Source organism: Heptranchias perlo, chromosome 9 (assembly GCF_035084215.1).
Source record: "Heptranchias perlo isolate sHepPer1 chromosome 9, sHepPer1.hap1, whole genome shotgun sequence".
Lineage (NCBI taxonomy): Eukaryota > Metazoa > Chordata > Chondrichthyes > Hexanchiformes > Hexanchidae > Heptranchias > Heptranchias perlo.
The window spans coordinates 69,455,845-69,476,857 of record NC_090333.1 but is presented as its reverse complement, the minus strand read 5'-3'; the positions used below and the strand labels follow the sequence as shown (position 1 = coordinate 69,476,857).

The 21,013-nt window shown below is 40.3% G+C and overlaps 1 protein-coding gene across 5 annotated transcripts in view; it reads left to right on the top strand.

The window, feature by feature from the left end:
- The window catches only part of rgl1 (ral guanine nucleotide dissociation stimulator-like 1), a 237,719-nt gene that overhangs the window by 143,010 nt on the left and 73,696 nt on the right, over window positions 1–21,013 (top strand). The window contains exon 1 of one of the 5 annotated variants that reach the window (XM_067990728.1): window positions 10,723–10,741. The exons of the other annotated variants lie outside the window; for them this stretch is intronic. Coding sequence (XP_067846829.1) covers window positions 10,739–10,741 — 3 coding nt within the window. The 5' untranslated portion in view covers window positions 10,723–10,738. Of the gene's footprint in view, window positions 1–10,722; window positions 10,742–21,013 lie in introns of those variants that run through there. 5 annotated transcript variants of the gene reach the window in all.

Below are 21,013 nucleotides of genomic sequence, written 5' to 3'. Positions count from 1 at the left end.
ATTTATGCATAACAGCGATTTAAAAGGGAAGCCGTGTGAGAATAGATCTAGCATTCCTTCAGAGGCATCCCATGGATATTGTGCATATTAACACATACATTGTTATTATTCCATCACTTTCTATGCATAAGTTATGACGTAGCTCATTGATAATTGAGTTTGGATGTAGAAGGTGAGGCAGCACCGCTAAGAGCTGTATACGCAGCACAAGGTTAATGAAATTTCTGTCACTCTGCTCTTCTATGCAGACAGTGAATCGAGTCAATTAATGTGACACTGCTGTGATAAATAGGCATGTTTGAACAAGCTATTAGAGAACTGTACTGTGGTAGTGATTTTGTGAAAGCTTGTTCAAGGCATTTTTCTAAATGTACTTAATCACCATTAGTAATCGATGGAAAAATAGATTATTGGGAATATGACTGGAAATAATTTCAAGCTGCAGAGCTTATTTCGCATAAGTGTTTGTACTGAGACAGTCTCTGGAAAGTGAAGATGCCGGTCTTTTATATTGCTGTATGTCAGTGCAGTGATGTACCGTTTGGTACGTTGAAATACCAGGAATGGGAAGAGATAAGACTGGCTCGTGAGCTGCAGTGGGGTGAAGATGCTGGGGGAGGGTGGGGGGGCGAAATTAATTATTTTGATCAGAAAAGGTTAGAAATTAATCCTGGCGAGAATCATGGGTGATGCTTTGGTACTGCCTGTTCCAGCACCAGAGCGTAGCACTATGGAGTGGATGAGCACCGATTTCAACCCCCGACACACATGGCGCCGTTGTCTCGGGCTGAACCAGACTGTTGGCAATCTCAACCCATCAACCCTGAGCCGAGTTTCTGACCCCATACACTTTTCATCCCAATGACCGCCTACTTCCACCTCCGTAACATCACTCACCTCAGCCCATCGGCGCTGAAATCCTAGTCGATGCCTTTTGTCATCTCCGGACTCAATTATTCCAATATTATCCTGGCCGGCCACCACCCTTTGTAAACTTCAGCTCATCCGAAACTCTTCTCTCTGCATCCTATCTCGTGCCAAGTCCCACTCACCCGTCATCCCTGTCCTCACTTTCCTACATTGGCTCCCGCTCCCTTAATGTCTCAAATTTAAAAATTCTCATCCTCGTGTTTAAACTCCTTTTTAGGCCTCGCCCCTCCCCATCTCTGTAGCATCCCTGTAGCCCTGCAAATGCCCCTCTCCCTGAACTCTTTGCTTCTTACATTCTGCTTTTTTGTGCATCTCCTTCTCCCTATCATTGTGCTTTCAGCCGTTAGGACCCACACTCTAGAATTCCCTCCCTATAGTGCTCTGCCTTGCCACCTTCCTTTTGCCCCTCATATTTTCTACCTTTTTTAAGGCCCTTCTGAAAAACCACCTTTTTGACCAAGCTTCTGGTCACACCTCCTGATATCTTCACCTTTGTCTGAGTCTATAGTGCCTGATTATGTCTGTGAAACACCATGGGATATTTTTCTACATGAAAGATGCTAGATATTTGCAAGAAGCAGTTTCTTGTATTGCATCTGGATAATTACTGGCTAGTTGGTTTAACATCTGTGGTGGGGAAAATTTCATTGTCTTCCAAGGATGAAATTGCCACATATCTGGATAAAAGACAAATGGAAGTAGCCAGCATGGATTTCAAAACGGACAATTGTGCTTGACAAACCTTATAGAATTCTTTTGAGGTGGTAACAGATGTGGAAGGTGGATGAAATACAGTGGATGTGGAGTAAATGGACTTCAGGAAAGCCTTTGACAAGGTACCACATCGGAGATTATTAGAGACTATACAGGAGAATGGAATTGGGGGGAGGATGGCAAATTGAATTAAAATTTTGTTGGAAGGGAGAAAACTGAGTAGGAGTTAGGGCAGTTTTTCAGTAGTTGGAAGTGGGATAGTGGTGTCCCACAGGGTTGTTTTGGGGCCATTTCTGTTCACTGCTTAACAATTTATATATAGGCCTAGAAAGAGTGGTGTCAAAATTTGTAGATGACAACTTCTTTAGAAGTTCAAAGGAAACTACAAAGGGCTATTGATTAGGAAGGATACTGGAGTAGTTGTACTAATCAGAGATGATATAATGGCAGTAGAAAAAAGGGATGTAACTAACAAAAGGATAGAAACAGAATCCATATGGATTGAAATAAAAGAAAAGGGATCGATCGCACTAATAGGGGTATACTACAAACCACCTAATGGTGGAAAGGAAATGGAGGAAGAAATATGTAAGCAAATATATGAAATGAGTAAAGGACATAGAATAATAATCATGGGTAATTACAACTACCCCCAAATAAACTGGTGAGACGAGGTAGGTAAAGGGGTATCGGGAATGGAGTTTTTACAATGTGTGCAGGACTCCTTTCTTATCCAGAATGTTAAAATGACCAAAAAGAGAGGAGGCACTGCTGGATCTATAAATGGAAAATGCACCAGAACAGAGAAAGTAGTAAGTATAGGGGAACATCTAGGCATTAACGATCTTAACAGGTTCAAGATAAAGATTCAGAAGGACAGAAGTAAGACGAAGACCAAAGTAATAAATTGGAAAAAAAAGCTGATTTTAAGGGATGAGAATGGAACTAGGGAAACTAAACTGGAAAAATTTACTGACTCAAAGAAATAGAACAGTGGGAAACATTTAAAACTGTGATCAGTAGAGTCCAGGAGAAATATATCCCACTAAAAAGCAAGAACAAACTTGGATGAATAAAGAAATAAAGACAAAATTGAAACTAAAGAAAACGGCATGCACTAAGCACATAGACAAAAATGGAGACTATGACCAAAGGGAATATGAAAATGTTAGGAGAGAAAGCAAAAAAACAATTAGGAAAGTAAAGAGAAACTACAAAATTAAATTATCAAGGAATATAAAAAGAAATAAGGTATTCTACAGACACAAATGAAAAATCAGGATAGGGATAGGGCCACATGATAAACTCACAGGTAATGGCAGAAATATTAAAATAATTACTTTGCCTCAGAATTGACCAGGGAGACTAACCAGGAGGGCATGACATTAGAAGAGGAGATCAAAACGATGTAAAGACATTTAAGATAGAAAGGGGGGAAATAATAAACTAATCAAACTTCAAGAGGATAAAACCCCTGGTTTGGATGGATTGCACCCACGCATATTAAAAGAAGTTGGGGAAGAGATAGCAGAGGCACTATCGCATATCTCTCAAAATTCATTAGAAAAGGGAATAGTGCCAGAGGACATTCTGTATACACTCTAACGTTGAGAATTTAGCAAGGGTACAATGCAGATTCACTGGGATGCTGCCTGATGTGTGGAAATAGAAATATGAAGACTTCTAACAAAAAAATTGGAGCATTTTTGTTAGAACAATGTGGATTATGGGGTGATGTGATAGAATTGTGAAAGGATGGGATAGGGTAGATAGAAGCCAACTGTTTACAGTAGTTGAGGGGCTGTGGATTCAAAATTAAATGCAAGATATTTAAAGCCGAAAGCAAGAGAAACTTAGTTACCCAGAGATTAGTGAGGCTGTGGAATTCACTTCCAGGGTTAGTGGTTGAGGCAGAAACGGTCAACGTTCAAGATTAGATTAGGTGGGTGGATGAAGGAAAAGGATATAGAGATATGGGAACAGGGTGGGTAAATACGATTCGGACTATATGCTCACTTGAAGCGTATACGCCAGCACAGACTGGTTGTGCCAAATGGCCTGGCTCCATGTTAAAACATCTGTGTACTCACTTTTTATAAAGTTTGAGAACCATATAGGATATATTTGATCTCCTAAACAGCATGCACCCCTTCTCCCCAGCACTCAACCTGTGATTCGCACTTTATTTTCACCTCTTTGGGTGGGGGGGGGAGACATTGAACATTCTTAAACAATTAGAAGGGAGCTGGGTGAGCTCCTGAGTGTGGCTGACATAACTGTTTAGTAGATGGGTGAGATATTGGGGGATGTGTCTCCCAGTTATCTTGATCTCCTGGAACTTGTTTGAACTCCTTTTCTAGATTCTCTTCCCCACCCCCACCCCTCCCCATATCCCTGAATTGTCCTAAGGCTTTTTCTTTTTGCAAGGGTGGGGGTAGGGTGAAGATGGGGGTCATGGTGTCTATAAGTTGCACCATGACCATATGGGACAGGGTTAATTGGCCAGCTGCTCTTCCTGTCCTTTCTGGTATTTCTATTTAAGAGATAGATCATTTATCCATTTACTTAGTACAAACTCTGCAATTTAGAAGTACTGGGACCACACAGTGTTTAGCCCTTAATGAAATGTTGTGGTTCTAGTGTCACAGTTGTAAAATGTATAAACCCACCCATGTCTCATCAAATTACAGGAGGTAACCAAATTAAAATTCCCTGGAATCGGAGTACAGCCTGGGCTCTATCAAAGTTTGATGATAAGGAATCTTGCCTAAAACATTATGCAATCAGTTGAAAGCTGCTAACTCTTTACATTTTACAGTACTTGCATTGCATAACATAGTTACACTCAGAATTACAATGAGTTAGCATTGAGACCCTACATCCAACAACAATTGCGTCTCGAGTGGGAAGGGTAGTTAAAATGGCGTCAGGTTGCTCGGTCTAGAATTGCAGATGGTGTTATTTGTATCAAGTAGAAGTGGTACTACAATAACCTGGGGTTGTGGAACCTGCCCCATTTATGGTGCAGAGTCGATTACCAAGAGCCAGATAAGCCGCCGTACTCTAGCAATCTTGATTTAGCAATTTAAAAAAAAAATAATTCTGGCTGCTGGACTTTTCCTTGTTAGCTTCTGTAAGCTGAAGTATTTTTAAAACTAATTTTTTTGGGCAGTGTCTGCATGCATCAGATTTTGATTTTTTTTTTCCCCCCAATTACAAGTAGTTTTAACAGTCCAAAATTCATCTGGTTTTTCAGTAAATGTTTGAAATGTAAAACATTTGGTGACCACTTTTCAAAACAGCAGACTGAGGTGCTAAAGTGCAACCATGATTATCTGGAAAGTACCACAATATTGCACTTTATCATAGAATTTTACAGCACAGAAGGAGGCCATTCGGCCCATTGTGCCTGTGCTGGCTCATTGAAAGAGCTATCCAATTTGTCCCACTCCCCTGTAGCCCTGCAGGTTAGTCCTCCAAGTATATATCCAATTCCCTTTTTGAAAGTTATTAATGTATCTGCTTTCAGGCAGTGTATTCCAGATCATAACAACTCTGTTTACTTTTTAAAAAAAATCTCATCTCCCCTCTAGTTCTTTTGCCAATTTATCTTAAATCTGTGTCCTCTGGTTACTGACCCTCCTGCCAGTGGAAACAGTTTCTCCTTATTTACTCTATCAAAACCCCTCATAATTTTAAACAGTTCTACTAAATCTCCCCTTAACCTTCTCTGCTCTGTGGAGAACAATCTCAGCTTCTCTATTCTCTCCACATAACTGAAGTCGCTCATCTCTCATCATCCTTTCATTCCCTTTTTTTCCCCCCTTCTGTCTTGTTCTGAAGGAGGGTTTTTTAAAACTTTGGGAGACAGCTCCACAGGCAGCTTGCATCCCATAAGTGGCTATTCATGTATGAAGCTAGACAGTGTGTGTGTGCGCTGGTCGACCCTGATAGGTGGGTTTGGAGGAGGAGGAGTTGGGGGCATGACAACTGAGATCTATTGTGTCCAAGCACATGCCATCAGGAGTCTCTGGATAGTAGCGAGTTGTAGGAAGTTGGCTGGTTTTGGCTTACCCTAGCCAGCGGAGGCTGAAGCCAATTCTGGTGCCCCAAGTTCAAATCAGCTATCTTGGCACAGACTGGGGATTGAAGCTGGAAGCATCCCTGGCTTGTATGACTCGACCCACACCACCTGGTAATCCATTAAATGGGGAGCCTCATTTAAAAGATTCTTGATATAAAAAGCTAGTACTGGTTAATCAACTACTGCTAAGCCTGAAGTGCAGTGTGCACAAGTATAAAACTCTTGATGGTTTAAAATTGGCTTTTTTTGAATACGCTATTTGGATGTATGGGAGGGGTGGGGAAGGGGTGTCCAGATACTTATGGAGAATCAATGGCCTTCTCAAAGTGCTAGACTATCGCTAATCTATGCTTGAGGCACTGCACTGTCCAGTATTCCAGACGCTGCACGTCTCTGGGATGCTGTATCATTTGACTTTAAAATTGTTCAGAGCCTGTGTTCTGAAATCCAAATTTGACAGAACAGCCCCATTCTTGCCGTGCAGGTGACTAGGAGCTTCAGTTAAGTATCAGGTGAGTGATGCCTGTTTGCCTGCTGTTTAGTCTGCCATTCTTGCTGTGGAAGCCAGGTGCTCTTTGGCTGGTATCCAGAGGATTCATGCTGATACACACATCAAACCAGACAAGTTCATTTTGTAACCGTGAGTCTCGTGATGTTAGACTGTGCAGTTCAAACTGTCTGATAAGACGGTGATGGTTCTATAAACTCTAGTTGCAAAATCATGGATATAAATGGAGATTTATTAGACAGTAATATCCTCTGTAAATTAGATCATAAATCATGACTGATATTAAAAGACCTGAGGTAGAATATCCCTTTGTTTGTAATGCATGAAGTGGAGGAGTAATTCTGATCCTGAATTCTTGCAGCACAGCTAACTCAATGCTACCAATGTTAGTATTAAAAACAAACAGAATTAAACCCCCCAACGTCCCCAGGTTAGGGAGGGGAGCAGTTGGCCTGGACTTACACTTCTGATTGCTGTCTACTGATCCCCTCCTACCCTCCCTTGCTCAGTAGTATGCGTTGGAGATGCTGGGTGAGGATGTACAGAACTCGACTGAAGGTGGTGCCTCTTCCCCTCATGTTCAAATTATCCACTGGCTCTTGCTGACTATGATCATACATAAAGAATGGTGACTTGGGCAAAGTAAAATTGGGTCACTGGCACATTTAAAACCATGCTTCACCATTAAATGCCATCTTCAGGAGAGGAAAGCAGTGTGGGTTGGAGGGAAATTAAAAACCCAAGGTGTAGAATGGAAGGATATTGCTGGCATTTTATGTTTCCAATAAAACATTAAAAACAGCACAGGTATTTAAAGAAGTAACGGTAGGAAAAAGTCCAAGTTCGTTGTTGTAGGAACTGGCAAGGGACCTGGCTAAACTGGATTTAGTGATGAGTTACGAACCAGAATGCTGGGCAAAGTGGAAATCGAGCAGACTGAGAGCTATATTTTTAAAAAAGTAACAAAGGGATACAAAGAAAGTAATAGGGGGTGCAAAAAGGGAGTATGACCAAGCTTGCGAAGGATATCAAAGCTCCCAGCAAAAGTTTTTATAACTATATTGAGTTATAAAGGGGAATGTGGACCTATTAAAGATGGATGCAGGCGAGATGATAAAGGATAATAAGGAGATGGCAGACTTGTTAAACGAGTAAGTATCCGTTTTCACACTGGGGGAAGAGGACCAAATACCAGAGGTACAAGACAACCTAAAAATAAGTCCAGGGGAGGAAATTGGTGAATTTAATATAAATGAAAAAAACAGTAATTGAAAAAAATAATAGGACAAATCTTCAGGACCTGATGATCTCCACCCCAGGTATTAACAGAAATAGGTGAGGAAATTATAGATGCATCAGTCATAATTTTCCAAAGCTGTCTAGATTTAGGAATTATTGGATTGTAAAATTTCAAATGTCACTCTTAAGGGAAGAGGCGAGAAATCAGATAACAGCAGTCCTGTCAGTTTAACATCAATTGTGGGGAAGTTATTAGAATCTATCATCAGAAACAGAGTGACTGATTTCTTGGACAGGTATCAATTGATCAAGGAGAGTCAGCATGATTTGGTGAAGGGCAGGTCATATCTGGCTAATCTAGTTGAATTGTTTGAGGCAGTCACTAACATGGTAGATAGGGGAGTGTCTCTGGATGTTGTCTAAATGGACATTCAGAAAGCAATTCTGCACAAGAGATTATTCTCAAAAATGAGAGCACATGGAATTGGAGATAACCTTGTGATGTGGGTTAGTAATTGATTTGGGAGGTAGGAGACAGAGTAAGGATGAAGGGTTCATTCTCTGGTAGGATGTGACAAGTGGTGTACTCCAGGGATCTGTACTGGGGTCACAGCTTTTAACTGCATATGTTAAAGACCAATTAGAATATTTTCTTAATGGTGAGACTAGGAGCTGCAGAGGAGCAAAGTGATTTAGGTGTCAGTGTACATTAATCACTAAAAGCTGGTGCACATTTGCAACAAGTAATCAAAAAGGTTAGTAGAATGTTGACCTTTATCTCCAGGGGTTTCGAATTCAAAAGTGAAGAAGTGATGTACAGAGCCTTGGTCAGACCTCACTTGGAGTACTGTGTTCAGTCTAGGGCACCGAACCTCAGGAAGGATATATTGGCCTTGGTGGGGGTTCAGTGCAGATTCACCAGATGATACCAGGGCTTAAAAGGTTAAATTAAAAGGACCACTTGCATAAACTTGCCTTGAGTTTAGAAGGGTGAGGGGTGATCCAATCAAAGTATTTAAAATGATTTAATGAATTCGATAGGGTAAACATACAAACTACTTCCTCTAATGGGGGAATCCAGAACAAGGGGGCATAATAAAATTAGAACTAGGCCATTCAGGAGTGAAATCAGGAAGCACATTTTCCACAGAGGGTAGTGGAAATCTAGAACTCGCTTCCAGAACAAAGGTGGATAAATGGAGTTGAGGATCAGCCATGATCTAATTGAATGACCGAATAGACTCGAGGGGCTGAATGGCCTACTCCTGTGTCTGAGCCTTGAGGAAAGCACAATCATATATCAGCACGGCAAATGCATACTGGAATTTAACCTTCAACTTTTTTTTTCTCCATCTGCTATAAATATAAACATGTCTGTGCCTGTGTATGTTGCTCACATTATGTTTAACATGTTATGGCTCCACTGAGTGAGTACACAGGATCCTTGGTGGGTTTGGGACACTGTTAATTGGCTTCTTGGTTTAATTATCCCTATTCCTTATTCTAGTGCTGTAGATTCACACATTACAAGCTCCGTGTAAGATCTCAAAGAATGCATGTTTTACAAATCCTGAAATTTAAATTCTTGGAATTTAGGGCTCCATCAGGGATTACTGTCATCCTGCCAGCCATTGAGAATGCTTTTTACCAATAAGTACATAGATCTATTCCTAAAAGAAGCATGAATGGAAAATATTTCTCCCAAACAGGTCTTCACAAGGAGTTAACCACGAGAGCAATTTAAACAGCGATAGATTTTTATTTCTGTCTGAGCTCATGCCAACTGATGGAAGGAAGGTTAGGATGGCTTGATGATGTTTCATGATCAGATTGGGAAAGAGATGCTCTGTTTGGCAGAATTGTACTTGTCAGCATTTCCTCCCTGCCTCTTTCTTTTACCCCACCCAAGGTAAGCAATCTGGCCCAGAGCTAATGCCTTGCTTAATATGGACTAGCAAATTTAAATGCCCATCACTGATTGCATTTTAACTTGGGATGGGATTTCATTGCACGACTGCTGGAATGATCTGACAACAAGAAATTATTCTTTAGAAATGTGTTTTCTAAAATAACTGACTTTTGCCAACTTGGGTTTGTTATTGCTCCTGTCTCCAATTTTCTAACTTTCTCTGTGTTGTAGGGGCTGATTCAAGCTGAGCTGTGATTCCACAAGTGTTAGCTTCCCTCCTGTGCTTTGTCCAAGTGGCTCTTTGGCTTCTCTTTGTGTGAGCCTAAGCTGTCACTGACTCCTCCCTCCACTACCCCTTGAGAGAATAGCTTCCCATCACAAACTGGAATAGGGACCCTGGTTGACTTGGTCCCTTCCTTCGTCAGGGTTTCTGAAGCCAGTTCAATGTGCATACTTCTGCCCTGTTTGAGACCAGCTAACTCAACATGGTCCTGGGATCAAACCTGGGACCTTCCAAATCTGAATGGCTCAGCCCCACACTAAGAAGTGACTCATCAAGAAAGCCTCATTTTATTAAATAAACTTGCAGTGTATTTTTTTCTGTTTTGGTTTTTATGCCTCTTTATCTAGTATTTACTGGACTGCTTGCAAGAAGACTGTCAAGTGTGTGTAAATACTTTTTGTGTTGAAGGTTCTTAGTGCTTCTGTTTACATAGATGTGATAAAGTTGGCACCCAGACTTTTTTTGATTGTGCTGGCAATCTCGAAGAAAAGTAATATATAGAAACAATTATGGGCTGTGTTGTTTAACTTCTAACTTAAATAAACAATGTGGCTAATGTAGGAGTGATTGTTTGTGTGACACATCCAGCAGTGGAAATAGAAGTAAACAGTCCTAGAAAATCAAAAAGTCTTTGGTCTGTTTAGATTTTCCAGTGTAAAACATCAAAAACAGTTCCGTTGTGGGATTCTTGTGTTTATTAGCTTGAGCCGTGAAACGTTGTTCGAGACTTGGGCGCATTACCGTCCCCTGCTAAAGGAGGAGCACTTGACTGTGTCAGTATGATGTGTCTTCCTAACATACAAGCCGTAGAATCTAATTGTAAATTGTTTACCTCAAAGTGTCTGTTTTCTCATGTTCATCGAGCTGCACTGTGTTGCCTTTCAACTGCTAATGAGTTCAATGAACAAGTCTGTTAAGAGAAACTCTGTTCACCTTTGCTGGAAAAGCTGATATGTCCAACCATTATAACGACAGCTCAGCTTCGTTTCACCTTCCGGGACACATCTGGAAAAGAGCATTGGTGTCCATATCTGACCAGTGGCTTTGATTTGTTGACTGAAATCCATTATAATGGTGAGTGGGGGGTTTTCCCCAGCTTATTTACTGCTGTAAACATGGTGATGTTAACTTAAAATGCTTGAGGCTGTATACTGTTGCCTCTAAATATTATTTATGTCCATTAGAAATGCAATCTTGCGAAATGCCCCAGGATCTCCAGTACGTTAATTTGATTAAAATTGTTTGCATGCTTCGGTGAAAGGAAGTTAGTTCCTCAAATTATTTGGCAATTTGTAGAATCACTGCCCTTTGCTGTAGTTGATTCTAATAGTTCAGAAACATTGCTCAGTTGTGTATCCTTTCTTTAAACTTTTTTTGCATTCATGCGTGAAGTTGTCATGACCTTAAATACAGCCTTTTAATGCATTTTTTAAAAAAAGCCCTAGGTATCAGTTATGATTTAGTCCTACTGTGGTAATGCCTGTTTTCAATGATATCTTGATATATTTCTATGCAGATTATATCCACGTTTGGCAAGCCTTGTCCTTGCACTTGTCACGACATTTTTCAACAAAGTTGGTGTTTGTTCAGAAGAAAATATGTACAGCTGGAGTGTTTTTTAACCCTTGTTTACTCTTCTCTCCCACTTTTACCACCTGTTTGTCACCACTCACTCTGATCCTCAGTTGGATGGGGGAGAAGCCTGAAGCAGCAGGCCTCACTCCCATTTATGTTGCAAAATCAGTATGAGGCATTATTCCAGTGCAGTGAGAGGAGCTTTGTTAGTTTCTTTCTCCCAATGTTTTATTCCTTACTTCCACACAGCGGTCTGTCGAAGAGCAGATAAAACTCATCCGACTGAAGAAAATGGATTTGAGTAATAGTCAACGCTGAGACACTTGTGAGCCAGCACTTAGGAAGCACCAGCTTGCACTGAGGAGCACTAAACATTTCCTAATGACAGAGCTGCTGTATTACTTAATAAAAGAAAACACTCAACTCTTCATTTATTTTGCGATCCTGAAGTTTAATGAGTTTGATGACTAGCAGCTGTGCATATGTAAATATTTAGAGTAATACTCGCCAGATGAACAATGAAGGGACCCAACATGGCCGCATGTCTGTCTTGTGCTTCAGTAACTGAGTGCCTCACAACAGTTCTGTGCCTTTTTATACTAATTTTCTTTCAGGATATATTAATTGTATCTGTGATTTATATCAATTAGTGTTAATTGTATTCAGGTGGTGGGTATCAATTGCAGACTCTCCTATCCATTTATAGGAGGGTGTGCAATGTTGAGCTGTGAATAAAGGGTTGGAAGCAACTGAAGACCAGGCTGTAGTATTCTATTCTTCACCACCTGGCTATCCAATTTGTAACATATATAACATGAATGTAAAGAAGTTTTTGTATTCATGGTTACTGAAGGAGCTTCATTATGCAAAAAAGTCACGAGCCTCAGGACAATAATTTGTCCAAATTATTGCCATAGTAGTTTTGTTGACCTGTATCATTACTTATTTCAGTCTCCCCATATTAGCTGTCTGATCCCAGAGGATATAGAAAAGCAATGGATTATTAAATTACTGTGGAATGTTTCCAATATTGAAGTCTTTCAAACTTCATTCTTTCAAAGGGTCAGCCCTCTTGCTGGATGCCAGCTGCTAACTTTCTAACTGAGTTTTTAAAAAAAATCATTCTGGGGATGTGGGCATCACCAGCAAGGGTGGTATTTATTGCCCATCCCTAGTTGCCCTTTGAAGAGGGTAGGGGTGAGCGTCCTTGAGCCGCTGCAGTCCATGTGGAGAAGGTACTCCCACAGTGCTGTTGGGTAGAGAATCCCAGGATTTTGACCCAGCAATTGTGAAGGAAAGGCAATATATGTCCAACTCAGGATGGTGTGTGATTTGGAAGGGCGCTTAGAGGTGAGGTTCGTCCCATGCACCTGCTTCCCTTATCCTTCTAGGTGGTGGAGGTTGCGGGTTTACGAGATGCTGTCGAAGAAGTTGCATTTGCTGTATGTTTGAGTGATTGCTTTACTATAAATGAAATATTCTTTCAGATAGGCTTCCAAATGTAACACTTGCAAAAGAATTTTATTTTTTTTGATCAATCAAACCACTGTTGGGCTGCTTCAACCAGCATGAACCAAAATGACTATTGAATGTGTGACCAGGGCAAACAAGTCTGGAATGAAGTAACTCGTTTATGTGGATTTCTTGGTGACTAGTTGAGATGGGAGGGACTTATTTTCCTGGATTACTGTTCTAGAACAATTGGGAGCTGCCTTGACATGTAGAAAGGAGTAATACAGGCTTTTAAAGAGGCCCTGACTTGATTGGTCGGAAAAGCCACAATTTGTTGTTTTGCAATGGCATTGCACACAAGCCACGTGTCAGTGGATTTCTGTGCAGATTATAGCTGTATGGCAAACAGCTTCCTTGCATTTTGGTGGACACCTTTTCAACAAAGTTGGTCTGTTTAGTTAAATAAATTTTAATTTGAGTAGCTGTATGTTACTTCAACATATTTTCAGACTGCCATAGCACTTCTAGGCTGTTTTCAAACTCAAAGGACGATTAGTGCAGGAGCCACTGTTTTCAAATAGTTTACAGGCTCTTTTGGTACAGCCTGGTATAACATAAAGGAAGATAGAATATTTAAATATAAACAGATAATGATTTAAGTGGCAAAAAATGGCATATTCTGCTAATAGTGCATTCATGCACAAACAAGTTGCACCATGATGTGGTAGCAGAGCAATTATGGCTGACAGTTCCCCAGATGTTGAATTTCTGATCCTTCTTGCACATCAGTGGTGAGAACAAAGTGGCTAAACACTTCTCCAAGACGAAGGCAGGTAAAGTTATTGGATGAGTCATCCCAGTTCTTCGTCTTGCATCGCCTTGCACTTCGCTCCAGTGTAGAACTGCCAGGTGTTTGAAAGAACACTCCCGTCAGTTAGGAAACGGCCCATGGTCTGGGGAGAATGAAGATAAAGCAATTCAGTTTAAGTACACCTACTTATGTCCTGTTTAAACGCTGTTCAAGATCTGTATGTTCAGCCTTCACCGGGTTGTTCACTTAACCAATTATGTTTACTTAATGTTATTTTGCTTACTGTTCAGATGTTGATACTAGAGCAATATCAATTTTTCATATTATTGCCCTGTAGTACGTAATGGCTGTTTTTAAGCCAACCCTATATTTAAATGCTGTATGGTTGGTGCCAGCTACCTGCTACGTGCAGCTTGAGCACCAACTAAATTCAGCATAACCAGAGAGGATAATTCAACCAAACCCTAGGGAATGACTTTGAATCGTTGATGGAAAGGCAGCACCAATGGTCCTCAATGCTTAACTCTACTGTGGTTGTGCTCTCTGACACTTGGGATACCCTGAATGGGGTCTCACATTAACATGGACTTGAAGAAATTCTTTGGACAAGTGGCAGTCCAAGAAAGTTGGTTGCGACACCTTGGCCTCCTATCCTCCTCATTGTTGAAATATTTTATTTTCCATGGGGAGTATTGTTTTTTTTTTAAAAATGTATTCCAAGCTCATTGAGCTGTAATGAAGATGTCTTGGTGGCCTGGTAGTATAACTGTTATAACACCTGTTTCACACGATGGGGCACATTCCTTTACTGACTATTCACATTCACCAGCTGTGTACCAGCTGAGTGATTTCAGTTGTCATCTGAATCAACGTATGGTGAGTCCCACTTAGTGACTAGCAAGGGAAGGGAAAAGATATGTCTGTTTAGCATTGGTGTCAGCTAAAATGGAAGTAGGATAGAAAGCAAATGCAAGGTTTGCTTTTTTGTGTGTGAGCAGAAGACTGGCAATGACCAAAAATAAGTTTATTTTTCACAAAACATGTCCTTACTGGTTCAAAGGTAGTCTGTTGGTAAATATGTCCCAGGTTTTAACTCGTGAAGTAAAAAGGAAACTCGTCCTGAGCCTTACTCTGCAGTAATTAAAACCAGGGAAAGGGCTTGGTTTGTGGAATTCTTGCTGATGCTATAGTCTCTGTTTCTGCTGAAGCCTTGAATGAATATGAGCATCACATTGATCGTAGATAACGCCTGAAAGATGGCCGGTGTCCATTCTTTTGTTTGGCTGACTTGTTCAGCGTCTGAATGGAGATGAAGCAGCGTTCTCCGTTGTTTTCCCTAGGACCTGGCCTGCGAATCTGGACAGGAATTGCTGAGTACAGTACACTCCCTGTGGAGCCATGATGGGTAATTCATGCAGATACTTTGTTTTTGTTGAGAGCAGTTCTTGCCAAGAAGCTAACATCTGGAAAAAATATGTCGAGCATCAGGCTCGTAACCTTCAAACAGTGAGAGCAGACAGGATCTGGATAGTTCTATTTTTTTTTTAAAAAAAACTTTCCCCTCTAATTTTGTTTCCTTGCTGAGAAGTCTGCAGATGCTATGAATAAACTCATTTTTTTTAAAGTTTAGGCATTGGTCCTTTTGAGTGCGAGGGGTCCTATTAGTTTGAATGTATCCACTCCATCACCAAGACCACCTACTTCCACTTATGTAACATCGCTCGTCTCCGCCCCTGCCTGAGCTCACCTGCTGAAACCCTCATCCTCGCTTTCGTTACTTCTAGACTTTACTATTCCAATGCTCTCCTGACCGGCCTCCCATCTTCCACGCTTCATCAACTTGAGTTCATCCAAAACCCTGCTGCCCGTATCCTAACTTGCACCAAGTCTTGTTCACCCATCACCCTTGTGTTTGCTGACCTACGTTGGCAACGCCTTGATTTTGAAATTCTCATCCTTGTTTTCAAATCCCTTCATGGCCTCGCCCCTCCCTATCTCTAACTTCGACAACCCTAGGAAATCTGTGTTCCTCCAATTCTGGCCTCTTGTGCATCCCTGATTTTAATCGCTCCATCATTGGTGGCCGTATCTTCAGCTGCATAGGCCCTAAGCTCTGGAATTCCCTCCCTAAACATCTCCGTGCCTCTACCCTTTCTCCTTTTTAAGATGCTCCTTCAAACCTACCTCTTTGTCCAAGTTTTTGGACACTTGACCTAATATCTCATGTGGCTTGGTGTCAGATTTTGTTGATGCTTCTGTTAAGCGCCTTTGGACATTTTACTACGTTGAAGGCGCTATATAAATGCACGTTGTGTAGAACCTGGCAGAGTAGTTCATTAAACTTTTAAAAAAATGTTTATGAATTATCCACCCACTGCGTAGTTTTTCTTTAGTGAATGTAGTTAAAGATTCACTGATGCTGTAATGTGTGATAGAGCTGAGATGGCTCCACAAGGCTATGGAAATTGTCTGAACTGGGAAATGATCATGGAGTGAAATGTGCTTTCCTGCATATGTAGACTATTTAATGATATTGGTAGATGTTGATGTAAGCAGAATGTCAATCCATTGGCCTCACCGTCTTTTTTCCCTTTTGTTTTGTGTGCTCTGGCGGTTTTATTGAGTGTTAAATATTTGCCATTCTTTACTAATGTCGAAATAGCATGTTTGTATGAAGTGAAAATTTTACCACAGTGCCACTGAAGTCTACAGAAGGACATTGAATAATTCCCTGTGTCAGTCTGTATCTGTGCAGTTAGCCAGCCTATGGTATGTTAGTGAGATACCACAGCTAGCTTCAATGACTCGATTAGGGAAGGGTAAACTAATCAGTGTAATGCAAGTCGCTATTTCCCTTTTCGTTAAAATATGCCTGTAGTTTTTTTTAATGTTGCTAATAAATCAGTATGATTATGTAATGTTGTGCAATGTAGCTCTACACACAGGATTGTCTTAAGGCTAAATGTACTGCCTTAAATAGAAAGTGTATCTTAAGACCGAGGACTCAAACATGCTTGGTTTGCAAAATAAACGTCCACAACTTTGAATTTGGATTCTGGCTTTAGGTGGGATTTTTTAGGCAATGGATATAATTAGCTGCTAAACTACTTTTTCAGTTTTGGTTGTATTATCTGCACATAAGTGGAACATTGTCTGCTATGTAAATAATCGTCAAACAATTCTAATAGTGCTGATTACAGAATTTGCTATTCAAGTGAAACAATCTATTCCAGGTGCCCGATATCCAATGCAGTCAATAGAACTGGAAACAAAATTTGCTTGAAATATCTAGCAAAGGAATTGAGTCAATGCAAAGCACAGCCGTCCTTTGGCTTAAACCAGTTGCTCTCAGCCTTGCACATGTGGCCTGAGACTTGGTCAATTGGGTTTAAAAATGTAACTTATATATTAACGTTTCTCACTCTGGATAAATAAACACCATTCCTTGTGTGTAAATGAGTTTGCAATCAGTCTCACTGTTTTTCACTGTACATCCCATTTGCAACATTTTTTTCGTATCAGCTCTGAAGGTCGTGTACATATCTCCCATTATTACCCAATTGTTGTTGATAGATGAGACTGCTATTATAGTGCAAATGCATATTTTAATTTTTCACCGAGCCAATTAGCAGCAGTTATGCAGTTGCAATGGTCTGTTGATATTTTCACGTTAATTAGATCAGAGCTGCTGCATAGTCTCTCGCTCTGAAACTAATCATAAAATATCATCCAGCCTGATTTCTCAACCAAACACATGCTGAAGTGTCAGTTGAATGAGAATAATGTTGCCTTCAGTTTGTCAGACACGACACCTCTGAACAAACAGATTTAGATATGTTTGCTCAAGATATTAATCTGGCTTTGTTTGAAGCGCAGCTCTGAAGGCTTCCCTTGGTGTTCAAGCATTAATACAAACATTTATGTTTTTCTCTTTTTTTTGTTTCTCTCACACGCTCTCTGTCTTTTGCTCTGTTGTTTTTTCCTCTCTCTGTCTCTGTCTCTCATGCCCTCCTGTAATACTGCATGATCATCTGTTGGGATTACATTCATTGGCAGGTGATGCTATTTTGAAGTATTAAGTTGGAACACAGTGTGACTACAAATTGTGCAAGTAGCTTCCCAGAGCCAGGCTCATTCAGTCCAACACCCAAATACAAGTAATTTGAAAGGTAGTGTTGTGCAACAGTACTTGGCATCTTTTCATATGTCAAACATACTCTGTGATCCCAAAGATTTTTATATATTCGACCCACTGACCTTTGTTAGTTATCAGATGTTATCAGCCAACAGAATAAAAGGGCATTCCAAACCCAATACTCATTTACATTGAGCATGTATTTTTTATTGGCTTTTAAGTCATTTAATTTAATTTTTAAGCTAGGTTGTGTCTTCTATTCTTTTCAGTTTTCTAAAATCTGATGAACTGAATTAAGTAGAAGACATGAGTTCATTTAATTGAAGTTTCCCAGTGCTATGTTTCTTGTCAAAATGGACAGCAATTGCTCTATCAGAGTATCTGAAATTATTTTTTATCAGCTCAGTGTATTCTCAATCAACAACTTTGTTATTTGGCTTGAAATTGTGTGACAGCAAGAGTGGGTGAGATTTCTTCATTTCTCGATCAATCTGCACGGTCTTTGTGGAATTGAAAATGAAGCAAAATGACTATTTTATTCAGCCAATGCTAAAGTCTAATCTCTATTAACTCTTTTAGGCAGTGCAGGGAGCTATTGAATTGGATAAAATGATCCATTATTTCGCTTTAGAAAACACAATCCTTTTGTAATGAATACTCTTGTCAGCCATGGCTCAGTGGTAGCACTCTCACCTCTTAATCAGAAAGTTGTGGGTTCAAGTCCCACTCCAGAGACTTGAACTCATAATCTAGGCTGACGCTTCCAGTGACAGAGCGCTGCATTCGAGCTGCCGTCTTTCAGATGAAACGTTAAACCGAGGCCCCATGTGCCGCCTCAGGTGGACATCGAAATAGTGTCATAGGATCTTCTAAGAAGAGCAGGGGTGTCCTGGTCAATATTTATCCTTCAACCAACCATCAGCCAACATCACTCAAATTATCTGGTCATTATCTCATTGCTGTTTGTGGGACCTTGCTGTGCACAAATTGACTGTCACATTTTGTACATTGCAACAGTGACTACGCTTCAAAAGTACTTAATTGGCAGTAAAGCACTTTGGGACGTCACGCATTGGTGAAAGGCGCTATATAAATGCAAGATTGTTCTTTTGTCTCATCGTGATGTTTAATCATTGACAGATGTTGATCTTCATAGAATCCATGTTAACATCCTATAATCATGGTTTAGAATGATTTCTAAATATTTTTTTCTACCCCTCCCAAAGGATCTAAATACTGCCATAAGTTTTTTCTGACTGCAGTTAAATCAGGTAGTCGTTTACTTGGAACCAAGATAATATAATACAAACCATTTTCTGGGTATAATGTGGGAAAAGAGTAATGACTTAGATGGCACAATTGGATGCACTTTAAGCAGAAAATTGTTCACAGATGTTGCAGAATTTACTGTTTCTGGGACATGCAAAACTGCTAAAGTACAATAGGAATAATGCTAAGCTGATTTTCAGTGGTCAGTCATTTAAAATGGGCACTTTCCTCAATGTGTTTCTGAAGGTTGTCATGCTGATTCTCTTGAAGTAGATTTACCTGCATTGAAGCAGTGATTCACTAATCTGGCCCCAGAAGTTACCTAGTTGGTTAACCAGTGTCTGCAAGATACAGTTTTACAGCCACATGAATCATATTTCTTTAAAACTTTGTTATTTCTGGCCCCTCGTCTCAACTTTGCTGGTTTTGCTTTCCTGGAGACAGATTTGTCACCTAATGTGAGATACTGCCCGAACCTGATTTTGCATTTTCTTTGCGAGTGCAGTGGGAACAAAGGTGTCTCAGTTTAAAAATGACTACAATAGGCTGAATACAGGAAGCTCCTGCATAGGTTGCTACAAAACAAGCCTTAGCTTGTTTAGCTCCTGCCGTTGATTCTCTTAGGGATTCAAATCCCATAAATGAAGTGTCATTGGTTGTTACATTGCATGTTCAGTCGTTGGTTTGCACTGAGACATAGGAATAGCAGGAAAATATTTTTTTTTTCACTTTTTATAATAGAGAAATAACCACAGAGGAGCTTTTCGGGTGGTGGAGAATGGATGGTGAGAGGTCATCAATTTAAATTCTGCACTGGGATTGAAGAAAGACATTAGATAAACCATCCTTTGAGTTGTTGGGATATGGAATGTCTAACCACAGGGAGTAGAGGCAATGCTCGCTATCTTTTAAGGGAATAATAAATGAACCTTTTAAGCAGAGGATGATACGGAGCTATGCGGTGAAAGCAAAGCACTGGGATTAGTTTTGGATCATTCTGGTTAAGAGCCAGCACAAGCATGATGGGCCAAATAGCCTCCTTCTGAGCTGTAAACTTTAGATGTGTTTGGGTATAAACTATTTGATCATATATGCTATATCTGATTCTCAGCATTTAAAAAAATTTTTATTGCAATGTTTTCAGATTGATGATTACACTGGTTACATTCACAACACTTAGCAACAGAAGGAATGAAATTGGGAATGTTTATATTTGGGTTCGGAATATCTACTTAAATGTTTCTGGGGATATGTTACGTATAGAGTTTCAAGATAAGATCAGATATACATTGATCCAAAATTGTTTATCATAACTACCCTGGTGTTACCAACACATAATTGAAGTGCATTCCCTATTGTACCACATTACCTTTCCACATTGTGCTGAGTGCAGAGTGGAGATGACAGTAACACTGGGAATTCAGGGCCACGCTTTAAACAAACAGAAGACCAGAAACATCCGCACAGTGTACTGTTTTTGTATTCTCAAGGGGGCCACCAGCGAGAGAAAGCACCTTGTGATCTGGATGGCAGTGTGCTGGAGTACCATATTCAAATAGACCTTTTTAACACCACCCACCAGTTATATACTGCTTACAGGGGGGGAAAAAAATCAGTTGGTGTTAAAATGTGTTGTACATTTACGACTCCTTGGGCTTTCTGCCTACTATGCCTAAAATATCAATTGTAAATGAGAATGAAAGTTATGTAAAACAGTGCTACACTTCAAGGTTTCAATGATTGCTAATAATACAACAACTTGCACTTTTATATAGCTCCTTTTAATGTAGGAAAATGTCCCAAGGCACTTCACAGAAGTGTCATCAGACAAAAATTGACGCCGAGCCATGAGATATTTGGAGGGATGACTAAAAGCTTGGTCAAAGTGGTCAGTTTTAAATAGGATCTTAAAGGAGGAGTGAGAGGTTTGGGGAGGGAATTTCAGAGTTTCAGGCCCAGATGGCTGAAGGTGGCTGCCAATGGTGGGGCAAAGGAAGTCAGTGACGTGTAAGAGGACAGAGTTAGAGGAACGCAGAGGGTTGTAGGGCTGGAGGAAGTACGAGATAGGGAGGGGTGATGCCATGAAGGGATTTGAACAAGAGGA